Source organism: Malaya genurostris, chromosome 3, assembly GCF_030247185.1.
Source record: "Malaya genurostris strain Urasoe2022 chromosome 3, Malgen_1.1, whole genome shotgun sequence".
Taxonomy (NCBI): domain Eukaryota; kingdom Metazoa; phylum Arthropoda; class Insecta; order Diptera; family Culicidae; genus Malaya; species Malaya genurostris.
In genome coordinates this window covers 192,608,925-192,628,895 of record NC_080572.1, presented here as the reverse complement: position 1 = coordinate 192,628,895, position 19,971 = coordinate 192,608,925, and the positions used below count along the sequence as shown (strand labels likewise).

Sequence of the window (19,971 nt, the reverse complement as noted above, 5' to 3'; positions counted from 1 at the left end):
TTCAAGTAAATCAAGTGCATATTTTTGGTATACCTTATGATAAAAAAAGAACCGGAATTTTCATTTTAAAATTCCCGCGCTTGTCCAATCGGTAAACTTTTATTCTCTCAACTTTGGCAATACTTTTATACACATTCTGTCAAATTTTGACGCATATCGTACGATTATTTTTTGTTTGGCGTCTATACAAAGAAGTTGAAAAATTTTCGTGTGGCGATTTTTATAATGGATGGAAATTTAGAACAACGTGCGTGCATCAAATTTTGTGTTGCAAATGGATTTAAGTGTCCCGAAACGTTGAAAATGTTAGAAAAGGCCTTTGGTGAATCGTGTCTAGGAAAAACACAGGCATACGAATGGTATAAACGCTTCAAAGGTGGTCGTACAAGCTTGGATCTGGCCGCCCAACAACATCTGTTACTGAAGAAAACATTGATTCGGCGAAGCAAATCGTGTTGCAAAATCGTTCTGTACCGATTAGAGAGATTGCTGTGTTGTTGGGCATCTCTTATGGATCAGCCGAACACATTTTAACTGATGTTTTGGGTTTGAAACGCGTCGCTTCTCGGCTGGTGCCAAAAAAGCTGAATTTCATTCAAAAACAGCGTCGTGTTGATGTGGCCAAAGAGATGATTTCCAACGCAGATAGTGACCCCACATTCATCGAATGCATCATAACTGGTGATGAGATGTGGATCTATGAACATGACGTTGAAACCGCACAACAATCGATCGAATGGCGCTTCGAAGGCCATTGTTCTAAATTTTCATTCATTATAAAAATCGCCACACGAAAATTTTTCAACTTCTTTGTATAGACGCCAAACAAAAACTAATCGTACGATATGCGTCAAAATTTGACAGAATGTGTATAAAAGTGTTGGCAACGTTGAGAGAATAAAAGTTTACCGATTGGACAAGCGCGGGAATTTTAAAATGAAAATTCCGGTTCTTTTTTTATCATAAGGTAAATACACAAACATTTTGCGTCCCCACTGGCCTCGGTTCATAAGTCCTTTTCTTAACCCGGGGTTGGAGGTTCAATGCATAAAGCATCCGGTCTTACAAGCCAGTTGCCGTATTTTCGAAGGATTCTTAGTGTCAGTAGGATCGTAGTACCAGCCATGCAATGACTCAGTACGCTACGAATCGGCGGCGATGTCTGTTGAAACAGAAGGTCAAATTCCACGAAAGGAATGTAATTACAAGCTTTGCTTTCATTTTCTTTCCATATGAGGAAGGCAATATCACTAAATTCTTCAGGGAAGTCTCTTGCTCATTTGAAGCAACATCACTTTATCGCAATTAAAAGAAAACTTGAGGTTTGACTTTCAGGGAAATTGACTAAAACAACTATGGCCACAACTGTCACTGCACGGATTGGCATTGAATGTGAATAAAGCGGTAGAACAATTATTAAAATTGATATTAAGTAATCAGACTTCACATACTCAGCTTTGAAAGAAATTCCGCGCACCTTTTTCAGTATGACAATCCATTTATTGTGCACGACTGCATTTATTTTGCATTGATGACTAATGAGCATCAAAAACAAGAAGTTTTGAGTTATTTTAGTTTTAACCAGAGCCGCCGAGAGGGGAGGGGGAAATTAAGGAATTCCCATGGGCCCGGATTTTTTCAGGGGGCCCGGAAATTCGAAGATTCAAAATTGATTTTTCATTCTTCATAACAAAACAAAATATCAAGAATAGAAACAAATGGTACTTGCGAATTATTTTGTTAAAATACTGTATTCAAAAATCTCTTAATACGATGATATTTCAATGATCACATTGTTTTTTGATTCTCATGATCAGGGACCCGTAATAATGCAGTCAGTGACCCGGGTTGGCGGTTCAATGCATACGGCGCTGGTCTTACTAGCCAGCTGTCGTATGTTCGAGCCCCGACCTGGAAGGATTCTTAGTGTCAGTAGAATCCATAGTACTAGCCATGCAATGATTCTGTACGCTAAGAATCGGCTGCGAAGTCTGTTGAAACAGAAAGGCCAGAAATTACGACGCCCTTTGACGAAGCCATAGACACAGAAATTAGTAATGTAAGTATTCCAGAATTCTCAAAAACTTCTTCGCTTCACAGACAAAATGTGACTGAAATTTTGGTCTATTGCCAAAATTTCAACCGCATGAAAAGCCCGGCCAAAATGAAAGAAATTCATCAAAATTTAATAACCTCCTCTTTCGACGTAATCCTTGGAACTGAAAGCAGCTGGGATGAAAGTGTAAGAAGTGAAGAAGTATTTGGAAATAATTTTAACGTATTTCGGCACGACCGAAATTTATCTCTCTGTCAGAAAAAATCTGGAGGTGGAATCCGCATAGCCATAAACTCTTGCTTTACTTCTGAAGAAATTATTACTCCTAAATATAAAGAATCCGAGCCTGTATGGGTCAAAGTCTCAATATTGAGAGAAGAATTATTAATCATTAATTATTAATTAATATTATACTATTGAATAAAAAAAAACGAAAGTTAACAATTTAACCACTGATTCAAGAAAATTTACGTCTACGTTAACAAGAATCAAAGATCATCACAAAAATAAAAATCGTCCGAACTTTTTTTTTTCAAACCGCTGAACAGTGAGGAAAAAACGATCAAAAACGCTACTTTGCTCAATAATTTTATAAAAACCTAAGCAAATATTTTCAAAGTAAGCATTTCTTATGCAATTTTTTCTGTAAAATCGATTTATGGTAGTTAGAAGATCCACATAATTCACTATCATGCCCGTTTTGCTCCAATTCCTCTTTTTTCTGACTTTACTTCGACGTCTAATTTTGAAACTTTGGAAAAATTGAATTTGACCAATCGGAAGGTATTCCTGACATGTTCATAAGTAAGATAAACGGATTGTTTTTAATAAAATTGATTGCAAGTAACTGTATTCTGCTTTGCCCCCAGTCATCTTCTTCCATGAATTTACAGAAAAGAAGTTCTACTGATCGGTGTTTGTACCAATTATGGTTAAAAAGACAGTTCAATGTTTTGCATATAACCTCAAAAAACAATTAACAGATAGCCTCCATGATCGCATGCTTCGCGCTACATCGTTTTACCCCAATTTTCCCAGAATATAATTTTATGTTGAAGTCAGATTTACAATCCTGAAGCAGATTCAATATGACCTCCCTACTGGTTCATATTACGTAGAAAACTTCAGTGACCTAATTACACATAAGGGGAATGACAGTACTAGTCCGTTTAACCATTTTTACCACAATGTATGTCATGTAGTTGTATCTATGGGTGAACTTTCTTTCGTATTTCGTAAGTAGGCTGATAGCGGTCGATAAAAATCGATTGATATTACGAAGAAAGACCTAGAAATAAGATTATGAATGGATTCAATAACCGCACGAATTCTGTTATACCGTTTTACAGTAATTTTATTTGATTGAGACATAATATTTTTTTAATTCAGCCTTTTTATCTACCATTTGGAAGCGGATCCAATAAAAACTATCAATATTGGTCCATATTTCGTAAAAAACTTCAACGATCCAAATACATTTTATGGTTTATACTTGTCATTGAGGGTTTTATAACAGTTTCGAGGTAAAATTTTCCTGAATCCTGAAAATAGTCTGGTCGAATCGATTATTGATAAAACAGATTGGTTATATTATACTAGCATTTTGATGAAAATACCCATTGGTTTTCGCAGTAACATGATCAATGTACGTTGATTTGAAAAATTATTTAAAAAAAAATAATGAGAAAAAAATGTGTGTTCATTCTTTTATTAGATCATTTTTTCTCTATTTTCTCATCACCACTCGTCAGTATCGTCAGTGTCTTCTGCTGACAGTGATTCGTCTACGACAGATTGATACGACTTATGAAATGAATTGGGGTAAAACGGTATAACAAGATTCGTGCGGACATTAAATTCATATGTAATCTTATTTTTAGGTCTTTCTTCGTAATATTAGCCGGTTTTCATCAACCGCATTCAGCCTGCTTTCGGTATGCGAAAGAAAGTTTAACCAGAAAAACGACTTTTGATATAAATTGGGGTAAAACGGGTTTAACAAGCTAGTACTGTCATTCCCATTGTGTTTGATTGGATCACAGCTGTTTTGTACGTAATATAAACTAATATTAATAGTTCGTATTGGATCTGCTTTTGGATTGTAGATCATATTTCAATTGAATATTATAACTGGAAGAGAAATGGGGTAAAACGGCACAACGAGTTTGCTGCTGTCAGTAAAACTATATGCAATCGATTTGTTAGACTTTTTACATCAGAAAAACTCTATTTGCTCTTCTGCAAGTTCTTCGGTTCTATGTTATATAGTTAAGCTTGAATACAAAGCAGTATGAAATAGAAGCTTGGAATAAAATGAATATGATAGCGTTTCGTGCGGCCCTTCTAAATACACGGAATCGATTTTACTGACTATTTTACACCAAGAAAGAGCTTTGTGGTCAGCTGTATCATGCCTCCAAGAAAATCGTCGCGTTTTCGGCCCAAAAACAAAAGCAAAAGCGTTTAAATGGGAAATTTCGCGTTCTTTCATAAAATTTTGTTGAAAAACATAAAAAAATTCTCATGATTTAAAAAATTTACATTATTTTGAAAAAATGTAACTTTTTCAAATACTATTTCTTCATTCTAAAAATTTGGTATTATTTCAGTTTGAACTGCGTTTTTAGATATTTGAAAATAAAGTGCTATTTTTAGAACAAAAAAAGACAAAATTTGTCAGAGCCAATTTTTTTTACATAATCTTTTTAACTACATAAAATATTGCAGAAGATACCAAATCGATCGAACCCACCGTTTCTTGGATAAATATTATTGAAAATTTTAAAGCGATTTTTCCTTAGTCTCTTCTCAAAAAAAGCGAAAAAAGCGGGGAGCGAATTCAAAATAAGGAATATGAAACCTTGAAAAAAGTGATCAGATATTAACCATCTACATCATTTTTCTGTTTTTCAAGTCATTATCATAGCTTCTCCTAACGGAGATGACAGTTTCGTATTCGTAGTTCTACAATGTGTGTAATCACATCAAAAAGAAGCCCCTCCACAAAACTAGTATGGGCATCGACTTTCACTCGGTGCAGTTCGTAATGTCATAAAGAAGGTTGATGCGCACAACAACAAGTGGACCTTCTACGGATTTATTTTATGTGCCGTTCGTCTAGAAAGGGAATGAATTTCAAAGTGTATTTTCGCATTTGAGAAAACCTCTTCTTAATCCACCTAGTGGTGTGATAACATTGTTCTCTTGTTATTCAAACAGTCTCATTGAAACACGCCCGAGACGTCAGAAATGACATTGCATCTCGGTGCAATATCTTCCGAGTGTCACATAAATAGTGTAAACTTTGCGTTTGTTTAGCGGTCCAATATACTAGGCGGAGATGGTAGTTCAATTTAAACTTCTGCAAAAACTGATGCGCCGAAGGCGAAACGTGAAGAAATCGAAATATTTTTTTCGTCAGGATAATTTCTGACACAATTTCATTCAGAGTTCAGAAAACCATGACTTACGTCGCATATTCGATAACATTCTCGAAACAAAAAGTATCAACAATCAGACCAGTACCCAGAATTTCGTTTCGGGAGGGGCCAGTTGACTTCACCCCAGAACTGGTGCACCGGAAAAGGCGGTCAAAACATCGTAATGGAAATTACACCGATTTCTATTGTAGACGATGTTGCTTGACCTATTTAAAAAAAAACTTATTTTCAAATGAAAGGTGTTTTTATTCCATATGACATTTGATTTAATCGAGATCCAACTTCTTGGTCCGGAAATACAGGGTGATGTAGGGTGTTGAAAATTTCAAATCGTCATTAGAAGAAACGATGCAACAAAAATAGAAATACCTTCTTCAATTGATTCAAAACTGTTTCAATTTCTAGGTCTTGTTAGTTGGTTCATTTAGCTTTACTTTTGGGCTTTTCCAATTTCCAGAACGCACATTTAGATTTACCTGAGATGACTATAGGCCGATTTTCACAAATAATAGAATGGATTCAAATGAATGGTTTTATTTCAGGTTCCAGAGATACATATTATATCATATTGGTTGATGACCAGACAGATTTACTTTGGCTATACTGGCTTTGGTTTTAAGTTCCAGAAGTAGTGGTCTTAAATTTCAAAACGAAATTCACATCAATTTCTCAGAGATGGGTTGAGGTTTGAGTACAGATAATTATTCGAGGTAGCCAAATCAGGTGAACAAGGTGGATCTTTCCGATCCATTGAGCCTCGTTTGAGTCAATGGGGTAGAAACAGGTGGGGCAAACGCAACTCGTTTGTGTTAGTGAAATTAAGCCAATTAAAACTAAAAACCTTGTGCTTGCTTTCAATACATTCATATATGTCGTCATACCGAATTATTTACAAAGTTCTGATTTCTAACACAAGTAAGCCATGTGGTCTGCCCCACCTGTTTATATCACATTGCGTTTGAGGCACTCGTGCCATTTGGAAGCACTCATGCTGACTCCAGCCCATTGTCATTCATTGCTCTGGTATATAACAATGGATCCAACCAAACATGTATTCGAAGTGCGCTTGCGTTCATATTTTCAGTCCTAAATGAGTATGGGTGGGATCCAGCGGCAGGATATCTTTGTCATCTGCAGAATTTTTCCGGTCATCCAGTTCAATTTTACAAATTATTATGATTGTCGTTTATTGTACCTCTGTTTTAACCTTCATTTTATGTAGTTTTGAAACTGTCAGTGTCAGTGAAATTTCGACTATCACGAAATCACTATCTCACGGTGTAATCTGCATGATCAACAGCCCCATAAAGTTTATCAAACTATTTTATTGTTTCCGTTTTTGATTTCGGGAGAGGGCAAGGGCCCGATCTTTTAGGTACGTGCCTGTCAGCCATAGTATATTTGAACTTAATGATTTGTTACTTTCTAACAAAAAGTGCAAATTGAAAAAACGCGTTTTGTCGGTTACATCACTTCTACCATCAATCCGGTAATGACAACCAATTGTTCTTCAAACTTCAAACTTCACAACCCAATATTAGGATTCACACGAACCTAAGTTTGTTCGGTTCCGCCATTTCCGAGAAAATTATAGCGTATAGATAAAAAGTGCGATTTTCCGGTTACGTCACTTCTTCGATTATATCTCCGGAACTGGAAGTATTAGCCAATTGATCTTCGAAATATTTCCAAGAAATAGGTGTAATACAATGAAAAAAATCTTTTCAAGACTGGTAACTTTAGGGTTTTAAGAACTGTTTGTACTGTTTTATTTTCCGTACATTGAATTCGCAATGTCTAAATATATTCAAAACAAATTTTGGCAATGATTTCGACAATAATTGTGTAGTCCTCAACATCAACAGATCGAACAACCCAATACACGAAACAACCGAAACTAGCTCTGCGCCTAGTTCATATTAGTGTTTTTGAATTAGTTGATTTCAACAATAAAACAACTATTAAATTAGTTGAAATTCAGAACATACCTTGCTGAAAAAAACTCTCTTTTCTAGAGAATGTGTTTAGCTGGCAAATATCCTGGATATAAACCAGCAAAATTTCAATCCAACACGAGATTCCCGTTGGCAACTAATTTTGTGATTAAAATCAGAAAATTTGACTCCATCTATCTGTCACCATCACTGCTGAAAGACAGCACTAAGAAAACGAAAATGAATTTTGTTTTATTGTTTGTTTATTAATCAAAAACTCTTGAGAAGTGCCAAAGAAAAACAATCTATTAAAAAGCTAAGAAGGATAGCCTTGTTGAAAATGCTTGCAAATTTTTTGATGGTTTTCGTATGTGTTACGATACATCCAGTTACAGTTGGTCTGTTAAATGAATAAAGAAGCGCAAATCGAGTATATGCACTTTGCTGGATCTACTTTACCGTTAGTGGCATTACCGATGAGCAAAAGACATATAATCCACGATTTGACCCATAAATTCCAAAATTAGATTTGTAGAATGTTTTTCGGCGAGCTGGTCTCGACAATTACATAGGTATTGTAACTGGGGATCATGGTATAACAACAAACCAAGAATTTAGTGAACTGGAAGAAAACGATCTTAAGCTTTTCTGTAGAGTGGTCCGTGATCGTATATTGTTTCGCAAGCTGCTGAGAAATTTGGTAAGAAATAAAACCATGCATTCGTAATGTCATTTCCATTTCAAGTTCGTTAAGTTCAAGTTCGTTAAGTTTGACTTTGTATACTTTTGTACTGTGCCTCAGTTTTCTCAAGTTTGTGTAGTAAAAACGTTTAGTCTAGAAGCTGCAATCTGTTACTCACTTTCGGTGGACGTTTCTGAAGCCTTTTCGAGTGGAGTTCCAATCGATTAAGCTTTTACGAGCCGGGAAACTTAGAATAAATTCTTTCAAAAGTGTCCTATTATCGGTTTTACACACGCATCCATCATCATCGCTGACAGTTGCCTCATCGACTTCGTCAAGTTCTCGCTTTTGTTTTCATCGACCGTGTACTACGAATTTGTAGAGAGACATAATGGACAAAAAACAATGCGGCGAGTGTCAAAAGGAAATCAACGATCTCGAGCCTATGCGTTGTGGTTTCTGTGATGCTTTTCTGCATATCAATCAAGCCTGCTGCGGTATTAACACTAGAGGCTTGAAGGAAGCCTTCACTCTCGGCAAAATTCTGCTAGTATGCACCGTTTGCAGGGAAGAGCTTAACGGTCGAAGTATTCGCAAATACATCGATGATAATGGACAAGCTTGTTCCCGTGAGTCGCTAAATTCACATAGTGTGGTACCTGATTTAACTGCTCAAGTACAGCAGCTTTCCGATGCAGTGACTGTCCTAACTGATAAAATCGCCAACATAACGGGAACAGTAAGTCAATCCGAATGGCCGAATCTCACGTTATCTAGGAGTTCAAAACGTCGCCGGGTGGATGATACAACAAACATTCAAGCTCCTTCAGATCATGGAACCAGTCAGATCGACTTTAGTGACCTCTCCGTTCCATCTGTTTGCACCAACGCAGAAAAGTTTTGGTTGTACCTTTCTGGGCTCAACCCATTAGTCTCAGATAGTGATGTACAAAAAATTGTCTCTCGCTGCTTGGATTTAAATGAACCAATTCACTTAGTACGGCTCGTTCCAAAAGGCAAGGATGTCTCTAACATGTCTTTCGTATCATATAAAATTGGACTTAACACCGATATGAAAGCAAAGGCACTGGATCCATCCCGTTGGCCGGTTGGACTACTGTTTCGCGAATTTATAAACCTGCCAAAAAACTACGACCGACGAATGATTCTCCCCAGCACAAGCAACTTGTAGGGAGTTATATTCCACTGCGATGTACAGCGGACGGTGGAAACCCTAGGGTTTCCACCAGAGGCGAGTATTTTTTTGAAAATATTGATATTCCTGCGCTAAAGAATCACACGTTACAGTACGGCAATAACGACAACAAAATTTGGATCTACTACCAGAACGTTCGAGGTTTAAGAACGAAAATTGATGACATTTTCTTGGCCACGCAAGATTGCTGTTACGATGCAATTATACTAACGGAGACTGGACTCGATGACCGTATAAATTCATAACAACTATTTGGAAACGCCTTCAACGTCTTTCGCTGTGATCGGAGTTCCCAAAATAGTGAAAAAAGAAGTTTTGGTGGTGTTTGGATTGCCGTCTCGCAAGCACACACTTGTTCGATAATCGAAACAATGAATGGACGCTGCCTAGAGCAAGTGTGCGCAAGTGTCACCGTGTGTGGTCAAAAAGTACAGATCTGCGCTGTTTATATTCCTCCTGACAAAAGCCAAGATGTTGGTGTTATTGATGCACATATTTGTTCCGTATCGGAGGTATTATGTAAATCATCATCCAATGATATTGTTCTGGTGTGTGGTGATTTCAATCAGCCTCGCATCGTGTGGACGGAGGGAAGTGATGGAAATATTTACTCTAGCTCCTCTCAGCTCACCGCCGCTAGCACCGCTTTGATCAACGGTATGGATTATTTAAACCTTTTTCAAGCAAACCAACAAAAAAATCACAACGGACGTGTTCTAGATTTAGTGTTTGGTCCTCTCGAGCCACCATTAAGTGTAAAGAATAGCACCGCTCCACTACTACCCGTTGACCTTCATCACCCGCCCTTAACAATATCATTTACAATTGATCATGGTAAAGAGGTTTGCCGAACTGCTGTTTTGAATGAACCTCGAGAGTTGAATTATAGGCAAATAGATTTTGATGCCTTGATAGAATTTCTTCTAAATACGAATTGGGAACCTTTAAAGGTGCTCGACCATGTGGATGATATGGCTGTGCAGTTTATAAACCTATTGTTGGAGTGGTTCAATTCTAATTTGCCTTTCGTGAAGCGTCCCATTTCTCCTCCGTGGGCGAATTCTCGTCTCCGTGCATTGAAACGAGAGCGCAATCATTGGCAGCGAAAACACCGTCGATGGCGTTCTTCTGTAACTAAGCAAAACTTCAAGAAATCCAGTGATGAATATAGGTTATTGAATGCTGGTTTATATAAAACCTATGTAATGCGCATCCAGTTTGATCTACGGCGGAATCCTAAAAAGTTTTGGAGCTTCGTCAATTCGAAACGAAAATGTTCATCAATCCCTCCAAACGTTCGTCTTGATGGGGTAGAATCAACGGGTACATCAGATTCTTGTGAATTGTTCGCGAGATTTTTCGCTTCTGTCTTTGCTGATAGCACCGCATCTGCCAGCCAGGCAGAGACCGCCGCGCTGGATGTTCCTGACAGTTTAGTGGATATAAGTACATTTACAATTACTCCTGATATGATCGTTACCGCCGCAAAAAAGCTAAAAAAGTCATACTCTGTGGGACCTGACGGTATTCCAGCAGTAGTTTATAGCCGTTGCGCCCACGTCCTGACCGATCCTTTATGTGCAATTTTTAATAAGTCGTTTGAGCATGGTATATTCCCGACAATCTGGAAACAGTCTTTTATGTTTCCAGTTTTTAAAAGTGGTGATCGCCTGAATGTTCGAAGCTATCGTGGTATAACTAGTTTGCCAGCAGCGTCGAAACTATTTGAGCTAGTAGTTAGCGCTTCAATATTATCTCAAACGAAGACATACATATCCACCGACCAGCATGGTTTTATGCCTGGACGATCAGTGAATACGAACCTACTGGATTTTACATCGACATGTATTACGCGGATCGAAGAAAAGTCACAAGTTGATGCCATCTACACCGATCTAAAAGCTGCATTTGATCGAATAGATCATGGAATACTAATAGCAAAATTGTCTCGATTAGGCGCTTCGAGAACGTTTGTAAAATGGTTGAGCTCTTATCTATGCGACAGAGTACTACGTGTGCAGCTTGGCTCTTGTACTTCTTCTCCGTTCACGAATAAATCGGGTGTTCCTCAGGGCAGTAACCTTGGTCCACTACTGTTTGTGCTGTTCTTCAACGATGCTGCTTTACTACTTGGCGTCGGATGCAGATTGGTTTACGCTGATGACTTAAAGCTGTACCTGGCAGTCCGTGCTGTTGAAGATTGTGTCCATCTTCAGGAGCTCCTAGATATTTTCGTAGACTGGTGTCGACGAAACTTTTTAATAATCAGTACCGTGAAATGTCAAGTTATAACTTTTCATCGCAAAATAAATCCAATAGTATTTGACTATCAAATTGATGGACAAACGCTTGATAGAGTCGAATTTGTCAATGATCTCGGAGTTTTGTTGGATGCTAAACTCACCTTTAATCTACACCGATCAACTTTAATTTCCAAAGCAACACGGCAACTCGGATTTATTGCAAAAATTAGTCGGGACTTCAAGGATCCGTATTGTTTGAAAGCGTTGTATTGCTCATTGGTGCGTCCACTAGTTGAAAATGCGTGTTTAATTTGGAGTCCTTACCAACTGGTTTGGAATTTACGGATAGAACGTGTACAAAAGAGATTTATTCGATTTGCTTTGCGGGACCTTCCCTGGCGGAACCCACTGGATCTCCCACCGTATCCTGACCGTTGTCGCCTGATTGAACTGGAAACACTAGAGCGACGTAGAAAAATACAGCAAGCGTTACTTGTGGCTAAAGTGATCAATGGCGATATTGATTCACCAAAATTATTATCTCTCCTTGACTTCCGTGCTTCTCAGCGATCTCTACGCTCGACGAGTCTACTTCAACCAAGATTTCATCGTACTACTTTCGGACTACATGAACCAATGACAGAATGTATACGTGCATTTTCCAAAGTTGAGCATCTGTTCGAATTTGGGGAACCATCGCATAAGTTTGCACAAAAGTTATCAAGTGTTTCTTTTTTATAAATTGACCGTTTGTACCTTTTTCCTTTCATTTAGACTATTATTTGTCAGATGAATTATTTTAACAAATAAACAAATAAACAAATTAAACAAAATCCACTTTAAGAAAGTGCCCAGTATGTAAGGATCATTTAATACCTACGGCTCCAAAGAATTCCAACCTAATCACAAATATTCCTGGAATCATGAACAATCTCAGTCAAGGTTCGGAATATTTCTTCTAGTTTTCATGATTTATGATCATGATATCAGTCGAAATTATTCATGGTCTTCGTTAGAGAAAAATGTAACGCTTATGTAGCGTTACCGGCGAAAAAAAATCATGATTTCATGAATATTATTCATGGTGTATATTCATAACATGAAAATACAGTTTTTCCTGAAATCATGACTGATTTAGCTCATTTACGAGATCGATTTTGTAGCCGTGCAATTGCGGTTTGATTTTCCGTAACAATCTACTTCTGGTAGGAAAAGGCAGACTATCAATACAACTTTTATATGGTCTGTCGCTGACGATACCCAGCCTGCGACTGGCACCAGTAGAGAAGGTGACAAGCGATTCTAAAAACACTCTCCTACTCCGTGCTTGAGCGGAAAATAGGTATAGAGCGAGAAGACTAGTGTTTGATGAACAGAGAAGATATTTGGATGTATGGTATCGATCGGGAGACAGTCAGGATGTAGACCATGTTTGACGTACGTGGTTTATAGCTGTGTCTATCACAAGGTTTAGGGTGGCGAAATGGTAGCGCGTACGCACGGAATGCATAAGAACGCAGGTTCGAGTCGTGTCTCTAAGCGTATCTTTTCCAAAAAAAAAACATCTTTTCTGTTAAGTTTCTAATTCATTTGGCTTCTCCAATATATGTTTCCATTCAGTTATTGCAAAAACCAAGATTTTTTTCAATTGTCTCCAAAAAAACTGACTAGAATCAGAAAATCAACTTTTTTTTTGCCAAAATGCTGATTTCGGTCTTTCCGTAGGGGTGTCCCTTACAGTTTTTACAAAAAAAAAACACTTTTTTTAAGTGATCGAAACATGGATTGTTAAACGAGCATTGATGACTGACGAAACAAAAATTTTAGATAACCACCTTATTTTTGTTTGTTGATTTAATACGATAATTCTTAAAATAGGAAGCTTTTGTCGTACCAGATGTCTCTTGCTGCACAGTAGTCATCACTCGAAGCTGTGGGTTCCTATTAGAAAAAAAAAGAACGATCTCGAAAGAAATAGCATGTTAGTACGAGTGTGTTGCGCTGTTATATGGAAAATTCTAGACGTCAAAGCTACTACAGTCATAAAATATCAATATAATGGAAATGTCGGGATGAGGAATCACGCACGAGAGAACCTGAATGGTGACACGTTCTGAGACTAGCCCCTTACCTGCCCGGTGGCGGTGGATAAGCCGGGACCATCGAGCCGGCGGATGTAACCGCGGTCGTCGGCGATATCCACATGTCCTCGATGGTGGTGCGGCCCCGCGTCTCCACTAATCCTGGCGTCGACTGGCAGCGTCCCATAGCAACTTTGGTTCGGATAGTCAATCGCAAAAATAGCACATAATTAACACAGTAACAGTCTAATCGAACAGCTCGGGATCGGAGCGCGTACTCTAGCGAACGAGTGGGCGGTCATCCATCTAAATCTACCACTGAATCTAATAAATTGCCAGCCACTGTCCGTTGTAACGCAGAGCAGCGCTTTGGGGCAGATGTGTGCAATGACATTTGCGAAACGAATAACGGCATCCGCAGCTGGGAAAAGCTTCCATGAGTGTGAAATATGTGCGTGCGTGTGTGTGTGTGTGAAGATGCATTACCCACGGACAGGTGAAAATTCTCTTTTCTACTAAAACACTAATTGTATATTTTGACGGTGTTGTTACCGAAGCGAGTCTTTCGGTAGATGATTTACTCAAGCATGGTGTTGGTCGTTTCAAGAACTCTATGCTTGAGGGTGTGAAAATACTGGAGTGCAAACAACTGTACTCAGTAGTTCATGAAGAGGAAAAAAAAGTTTATCGCCCATCAGACTCGTTTCGAGTGACATTTGCCGGGTCTGCGTTGCCGTCCCATGTCTATGTCGATAAAATTCGCCTCCCTGTTCGGCTTTTTGTTCCAAATGTAATGAATTGTACGAACTGCAAAAAATTCGGACACACAGCTACTTACTGTAGCAATAAACCAAAATGTATTAAGTGTGAAGGACCTCATAAAGATAATGATTGCAACAAGGAAATTGAAAAATGTATTTATTGTGGGGAAAGTCCTCATGAGGATATTTCAGTATGCACTGCATTTAAAGTGCACAAAGACAAAATTAAGCTTTCTTTAAAAGCACGGTCTAAGCGCACATATGCAGAAATGCTTAAAACGGTCATTGATGTCCCCCCTTTGGAAACCGAAAACGGGTTTTCAAATCTAGAGGAACCAGAGGACTCTGACTCTGACGAAAATAGTGAAGGTAATTCGTTTATCACTACCCAAGGGTCAGTTAAGAGAAAGAAGTCTTCCTCCAAATTACCAAAAAAGACACCTAAAATTTCATCTTCAAAAAAAGATCCCCGTGTTAAACAAAAAAAGTCAAAACCAAAGACTGTGCCTCCTGGTTTGTTAAATTCACAAACCAATCCAGGATCTAGTACAGAAAAAGATAATAATCCAGTGGGCTCCATTTCACAGCCACCAACAGGATTACTGAAGTTTTCGGAAATTGTTGAATGGATTTTCTCAGCATTCAATATATCTGAACCCTTAAAGACCCTCATAATGGCATTCCTTCCAATAGCTAGAACCTTTTTGAAGCAGTTATCAGCTCAATGGCCAATTGTCTCAGGTTTTGTATCTTTTGATGGATAATTTATCACCCGTCGCAAATGATACAATCACTGTCCTGCAGTGGAATTGTCGAAGCATCATGCCAAAACTTGATTCATTTAAAATATTATTGCATAGTCAAAAATGTGATGTATTTGCTTTATGCGAAACATGGCTTACTTCAAACATAGCTTTAAATTTTAATGATTTTAACATTATACGTCTCGATAGAGACTCTCCGTATGGTGGAGTGCTTTTGGGAATTAAGAAATGCTATTCCTTTTATAGATTAAACATCCCTTCAACTTCTAGTATAGAAGTTGTTGCTTGCCAAATAAACATTAAAGGCAAAGATATTTGCATAGCTTCGGTTTATATTCCTCCAAAAGCACAAGTTGGACAGCAACAGCTTAATGAAATGGTTGAAGCCCTTCCTGCTCCACGATTGATTCTGGGGGATTTAAATTCGCACGGTATTATGTGGGGTTCCGTTTACAATGATAGCAGATCATCTTTAATACAAAACATTTGTGACAATTTTAGCATGACGGTATTAAATATGGGTAGCATGACACGGATCCCAAGACCTCCGGCACGCCCAAGTGCATTAGATCTATCTCTTTGCTCAACATCAATTCGACTAGATTGCACCTGGAAAATACTGCCTGATTTACACGGTAGCGATCATTTACCAATCATCATCTCAATTAGCAGTAGCAATTGCATTGCTACTTCCGCTAGTATTCCATATGATTTGACAAAAAATATCGACTGGATTAAATACCAAAGTAGTATCTCTAGTATTTTGAATTCAATGGAAGAGCTCCCTTCACTTGAAGAATATGACTTCCTCATTTGTTCGATTCTGGAGGCAGCAGAACAATCCCAAACTAAACGCTTTCCTGGGCCAACGACTAACAGAAGGCCTCCCAACCCCTGGTGGGACAAAGAGTGCTCAGAGGCTAAACTCGCAAAACAAAATGCTTGCAAGACGTTTCTAAAACGGGGAGGAGGAACTCCTCAGAAATTTGAAAAACTTATGGTTTTAGAAACCAAGTACAAGAGCATACTTCGAGCCAAAAAATGTAGCTATTGGAGACATTTTGTCGAAGGTTTGTCAAGAGATACCTCAATGAGCACTCTTTGGAACACGGCCAGACGAATGAGGAATCGTAACGTGGGCAATGAGAGTGATGAATACTTGAACCGATGGATATTTGACTTTGCTAGGAAAGTTTGCCCAGATTCTGTTCCTACGCAGAGCATTATACGGGAATCTCCTCCAAATAATGGTTTTATTAATAACCCATTTTCAATGATGGAATTTTCTATAGCACTCTTGTCTTGTAACAATAACGCTCCAGGGTTGGACAGAATTAAATTCAACTTGGTGAAAATCTGCCCAACCTCGCAAAAAGACGTTTGTTGGAATTGTTCAACAAGTTTCTTGAGCAAAATATTGTTCCACCTGACTGGAGACAAGTGAAAGTTATCGCCATTCAAAAACCGGGGAAACCAGCTTCCAATCACAACTCATATAGACCCATTGCGATGTTGTCCTGCATCAGAAAATTGTTCGAAAAAATTATTCTACGACGTCTCGACACTTGGGTCGAGACGAACGGTTTGTTGTCAGATACTCAGTTTGGCTTCCGTAGAAATAAAGGGACGAATGATTGCCTTGCATTACTTTCGTCTGACATCCAAATTGCCTTCGCTCAAAAGCAACAAATGGCATCTGTATTTTTAGACATTAAAGGAGCATTTGATTCAGTTTCCATTGATGTTCTTTCAGACAAGCTTCACCAAAATGGACTCCCAGCGGTTATAAATAATTATTTGCACAACCTTTTGTCAGAGAAACGCATGCATTTTTCACATGGCGATTTGGCAACACTCAGAAATAGTTACATGGGTCTCCCGCAAGGCTCATGCCTCAGTCCGCTCCTCTATAATTTTTACGTAAATGACATTGACAGCTGTCTAGTAACCCCATGTACACTAAGACAATTGGCAGATGATGGCGTGGTTTCAGTTACTGGACCCAAAGCTATTGATCTGCATAAACCATTGCAAGATACCTTAGATAACTTGTCCGATTGGGCTGTTCATCTTGGTATCGAATTCTCTGCGGAGAAAACAGAGTTAGTCGTCTTTTCAAGAAAGCATGATCCCGCGCAGCTTCAGCTCCATATGATGGGAAGAATGATCCAACAGGTTTTAACTTTTAAATACCTCGGGGTGTGGTTCGATTCCAAATGCACGTGGGGAGGACACATTAGGTATCTGATAACGAAATGCCAACAAAGAGTAAATTTTCTTCGAACAATAACAGGATCTTGGTGGGGTTCTCATCCGCAAGATCTAATAAAATTGTATCAAACAACGATACTTTCAGTGATGGAATATGGATGCGTTTGTTTTCGTTCCGCTGCAAACTCTCATTTTATCAAACTTGAGCGAATTCAGTACCGTTGTTTGCGAATTGCTTTAGGGTGCATGCATTCGACACATACAATGAGTCTTGAAGTTCTGGCGGGAGTTCTTCCATTAAAAGATCGATTTTGGGAGCTTTCATCACGCCTGCTAATAAGATGTGAGGTGCTGAATCCCATGGTAATTAATAATTTCGAACGACTAGTCGAGCTTCGATCTCAAACAAAATTTATGACAGTATATTTTAACCATATGTCACAGGAAATCAACCCTTCAAGATATATTCCTATCCGTGTCAGCCTCCTAAATGTCCCTGACTCAACTTTATTTTTCGATACATCCATGCAGCGCGAAGTGCGTGGAATCCCGGATCATCTACGTTCGACGGAAATCCCAAAAATATTTTCAAGTAAGTTCAGGCATATTGACTCTGAGAAAATGTTTTACACGGACGGATCGCGAATTGAAGAAGCGACAGGGTTTGGTATGTTCAACAATAATGTTTCGGCCTCATTTAGGCTTCAAGAACCTGCATCTGTTTATATAGCAGAGTTAGCAGCAGTTCATTATAGTTTGAGTGTAATCGTCACATTATCTCCAAACCATTATTTCCTCTTCACAGATAGTCTGAGTGCAATTGAAGCCATTCGCTCAAACATGACTGGCAAGACTGAACCGTTTTTCCTGGGCAAAATAAAACAGTGCCTGAACGACATATTGAACAATAATTATCTAATCACTATAGTCTGGGTCCCGGCTCATTGCTCCATTCCTGGCAATGAAAGAGCCGATATTTTAGCCAAACGTGGTGCTATTGAGGGTAAAATTTATGAGAGACCAATTGCTTTCAACAAATTCTATAGCTCGTCTCGCCAAAGAACACTTGCCAGCTGGCAAGCTTCTTGGGATAAAGATGATCTGGGTCGGTGGATGCACTCAATTATTCCGAAAATATCGACAAAGGCATGGTTCAGGGGACTGGATGTGAGTAGAGATTTCATTCGTGTGATGTCCAGACTCATGTCCAATCACTACACGTTAGATGCACATCTCCTTCGAATTGGGCTCTCCGAGACTAATCATTGTGCTTGTGGCGAAGGTTATCGAGATATTGATCATGTCGTTTGGACATGCGTGGAGTATCGTGATGTCAGATCTCAACTAATAAATTCTTTGCGTACCCAAGGTAAACTATCCAATATCCCAGTTCGAGACATTCTTGCTTTCATTCTTGACCTTTCATACATGAAACTTATTTATCATTTCATAAAGAAAACTGGAGTTTCAATTTAATAAAGGCCCCTTTCAAGACTTAGTTCTGATCCCAGCTGCGTCCATGAGTTCAACCAATAGCTAAATTAGAATAAAAATAATGTAATGATACAAACAAACTCGAAACAGTTTATGAAATTATTAACAAAATGTCTGAAAATAACAGCTTATTTTATAATTTATAGAAGTTAATCGTTTGGTTCAAATAATATTTCCGAGTAGATTTCATAATTAATGACGAGTTACCTAAGATGATATTTAAGTAATAAGAGAATATGTTTTAATAAATGCAAAACGTTGTGACTATGTTAGAATTAAATTAGGATAAGAATATTATGTAAAAGTGATGCTACGGCGAAGAAAAACTTATGTAAACTGCCTTAAGAAATAAACGTATTTATGAAAAAAAAACTAACTGTATATTTTGTCTGTCAAATTTGGACTATCATTGGTCATCGGAAATCGATATCGATCAGAGCTGATATCACCACAAACAAGCTACGATTATGAACCTAACCAAACTGCATAAACCATGCGGAATGAGTTTGCAATCCGGACGCCGCGCAATTTCTACTGTATAGATTATCAACGGTCATCTGCATGCTGTGTCAGCACTGAATATATACTGCTTGGGTGCTTTCAATATATGTTTACTGCTCGAACCAACGCATAAATTATAAAGCGACTTAATGTAATATTTCTTCCTACGATAATGCAAAAATTATTTACACTGATTACGCTATGCTGTGTCCGTTTCATTTAACAGCATCAACATATGCCTATCATCATATCACAACAAACCAAAACGCGCAAGTGTTCAATCAAACAAATTAATAAAACAATTTTCAATCTACCGAACTTTCACAAAATCCGATAAAAGCTCCAATTCCCATGCATATCTCCCATAGCAATTCATGATACGGAACGGAAAAAAAGTTAAAATAACCACAACAACATAATTAAATTATACTCAACTGGCCAGGTAGAAGAAGATAAGCCATAGCCTGGTGTATGTTACGAACTATTCTAAACTATTCAAGTGTAGCGCTTAGATGGCAATCCCGACTCACTAGTATATATGCACACGCACACAAACAACAGCTCCATACTTGCTCAATAGTGAAAAAT

The 19,971-nt window shown here is 38.2% G+C and overlaps 1 protein-coding gene across 7 annotated transcripts in view; it reads right to left on the bottom strand.

Annotated features, from left to right (window-relative positions):
* Positions 1 to 19,971, bottom strand: part of LOC131436133 (cyclic nucleotide-gated channel rod photoreceptor subunit alpha) — a 437,495-nt gene that overhangs the window by 11,064 nt on the left and 406,460 nt on the right. For 6 of the 7 annotated variants that reach the window (XM_058604643.1, XM_058604645.1, XM_058604646.1 and 3 more), the window contains one exon: positions 13,703 to 13,844. The exons of the other annotated variant lie outside the window; for it this stretch is intronic. In XM_058604643.1, coding sequence (XP_058460626.1) covers positions 13,703 to 13,844 — 142 coding nt within the window. The remainder of the gene's footprint in view (positions 1 to 13,702; positions 13,845 to 19,971) is intronic. 7 annotated transcript variants of the gene reach the window in all.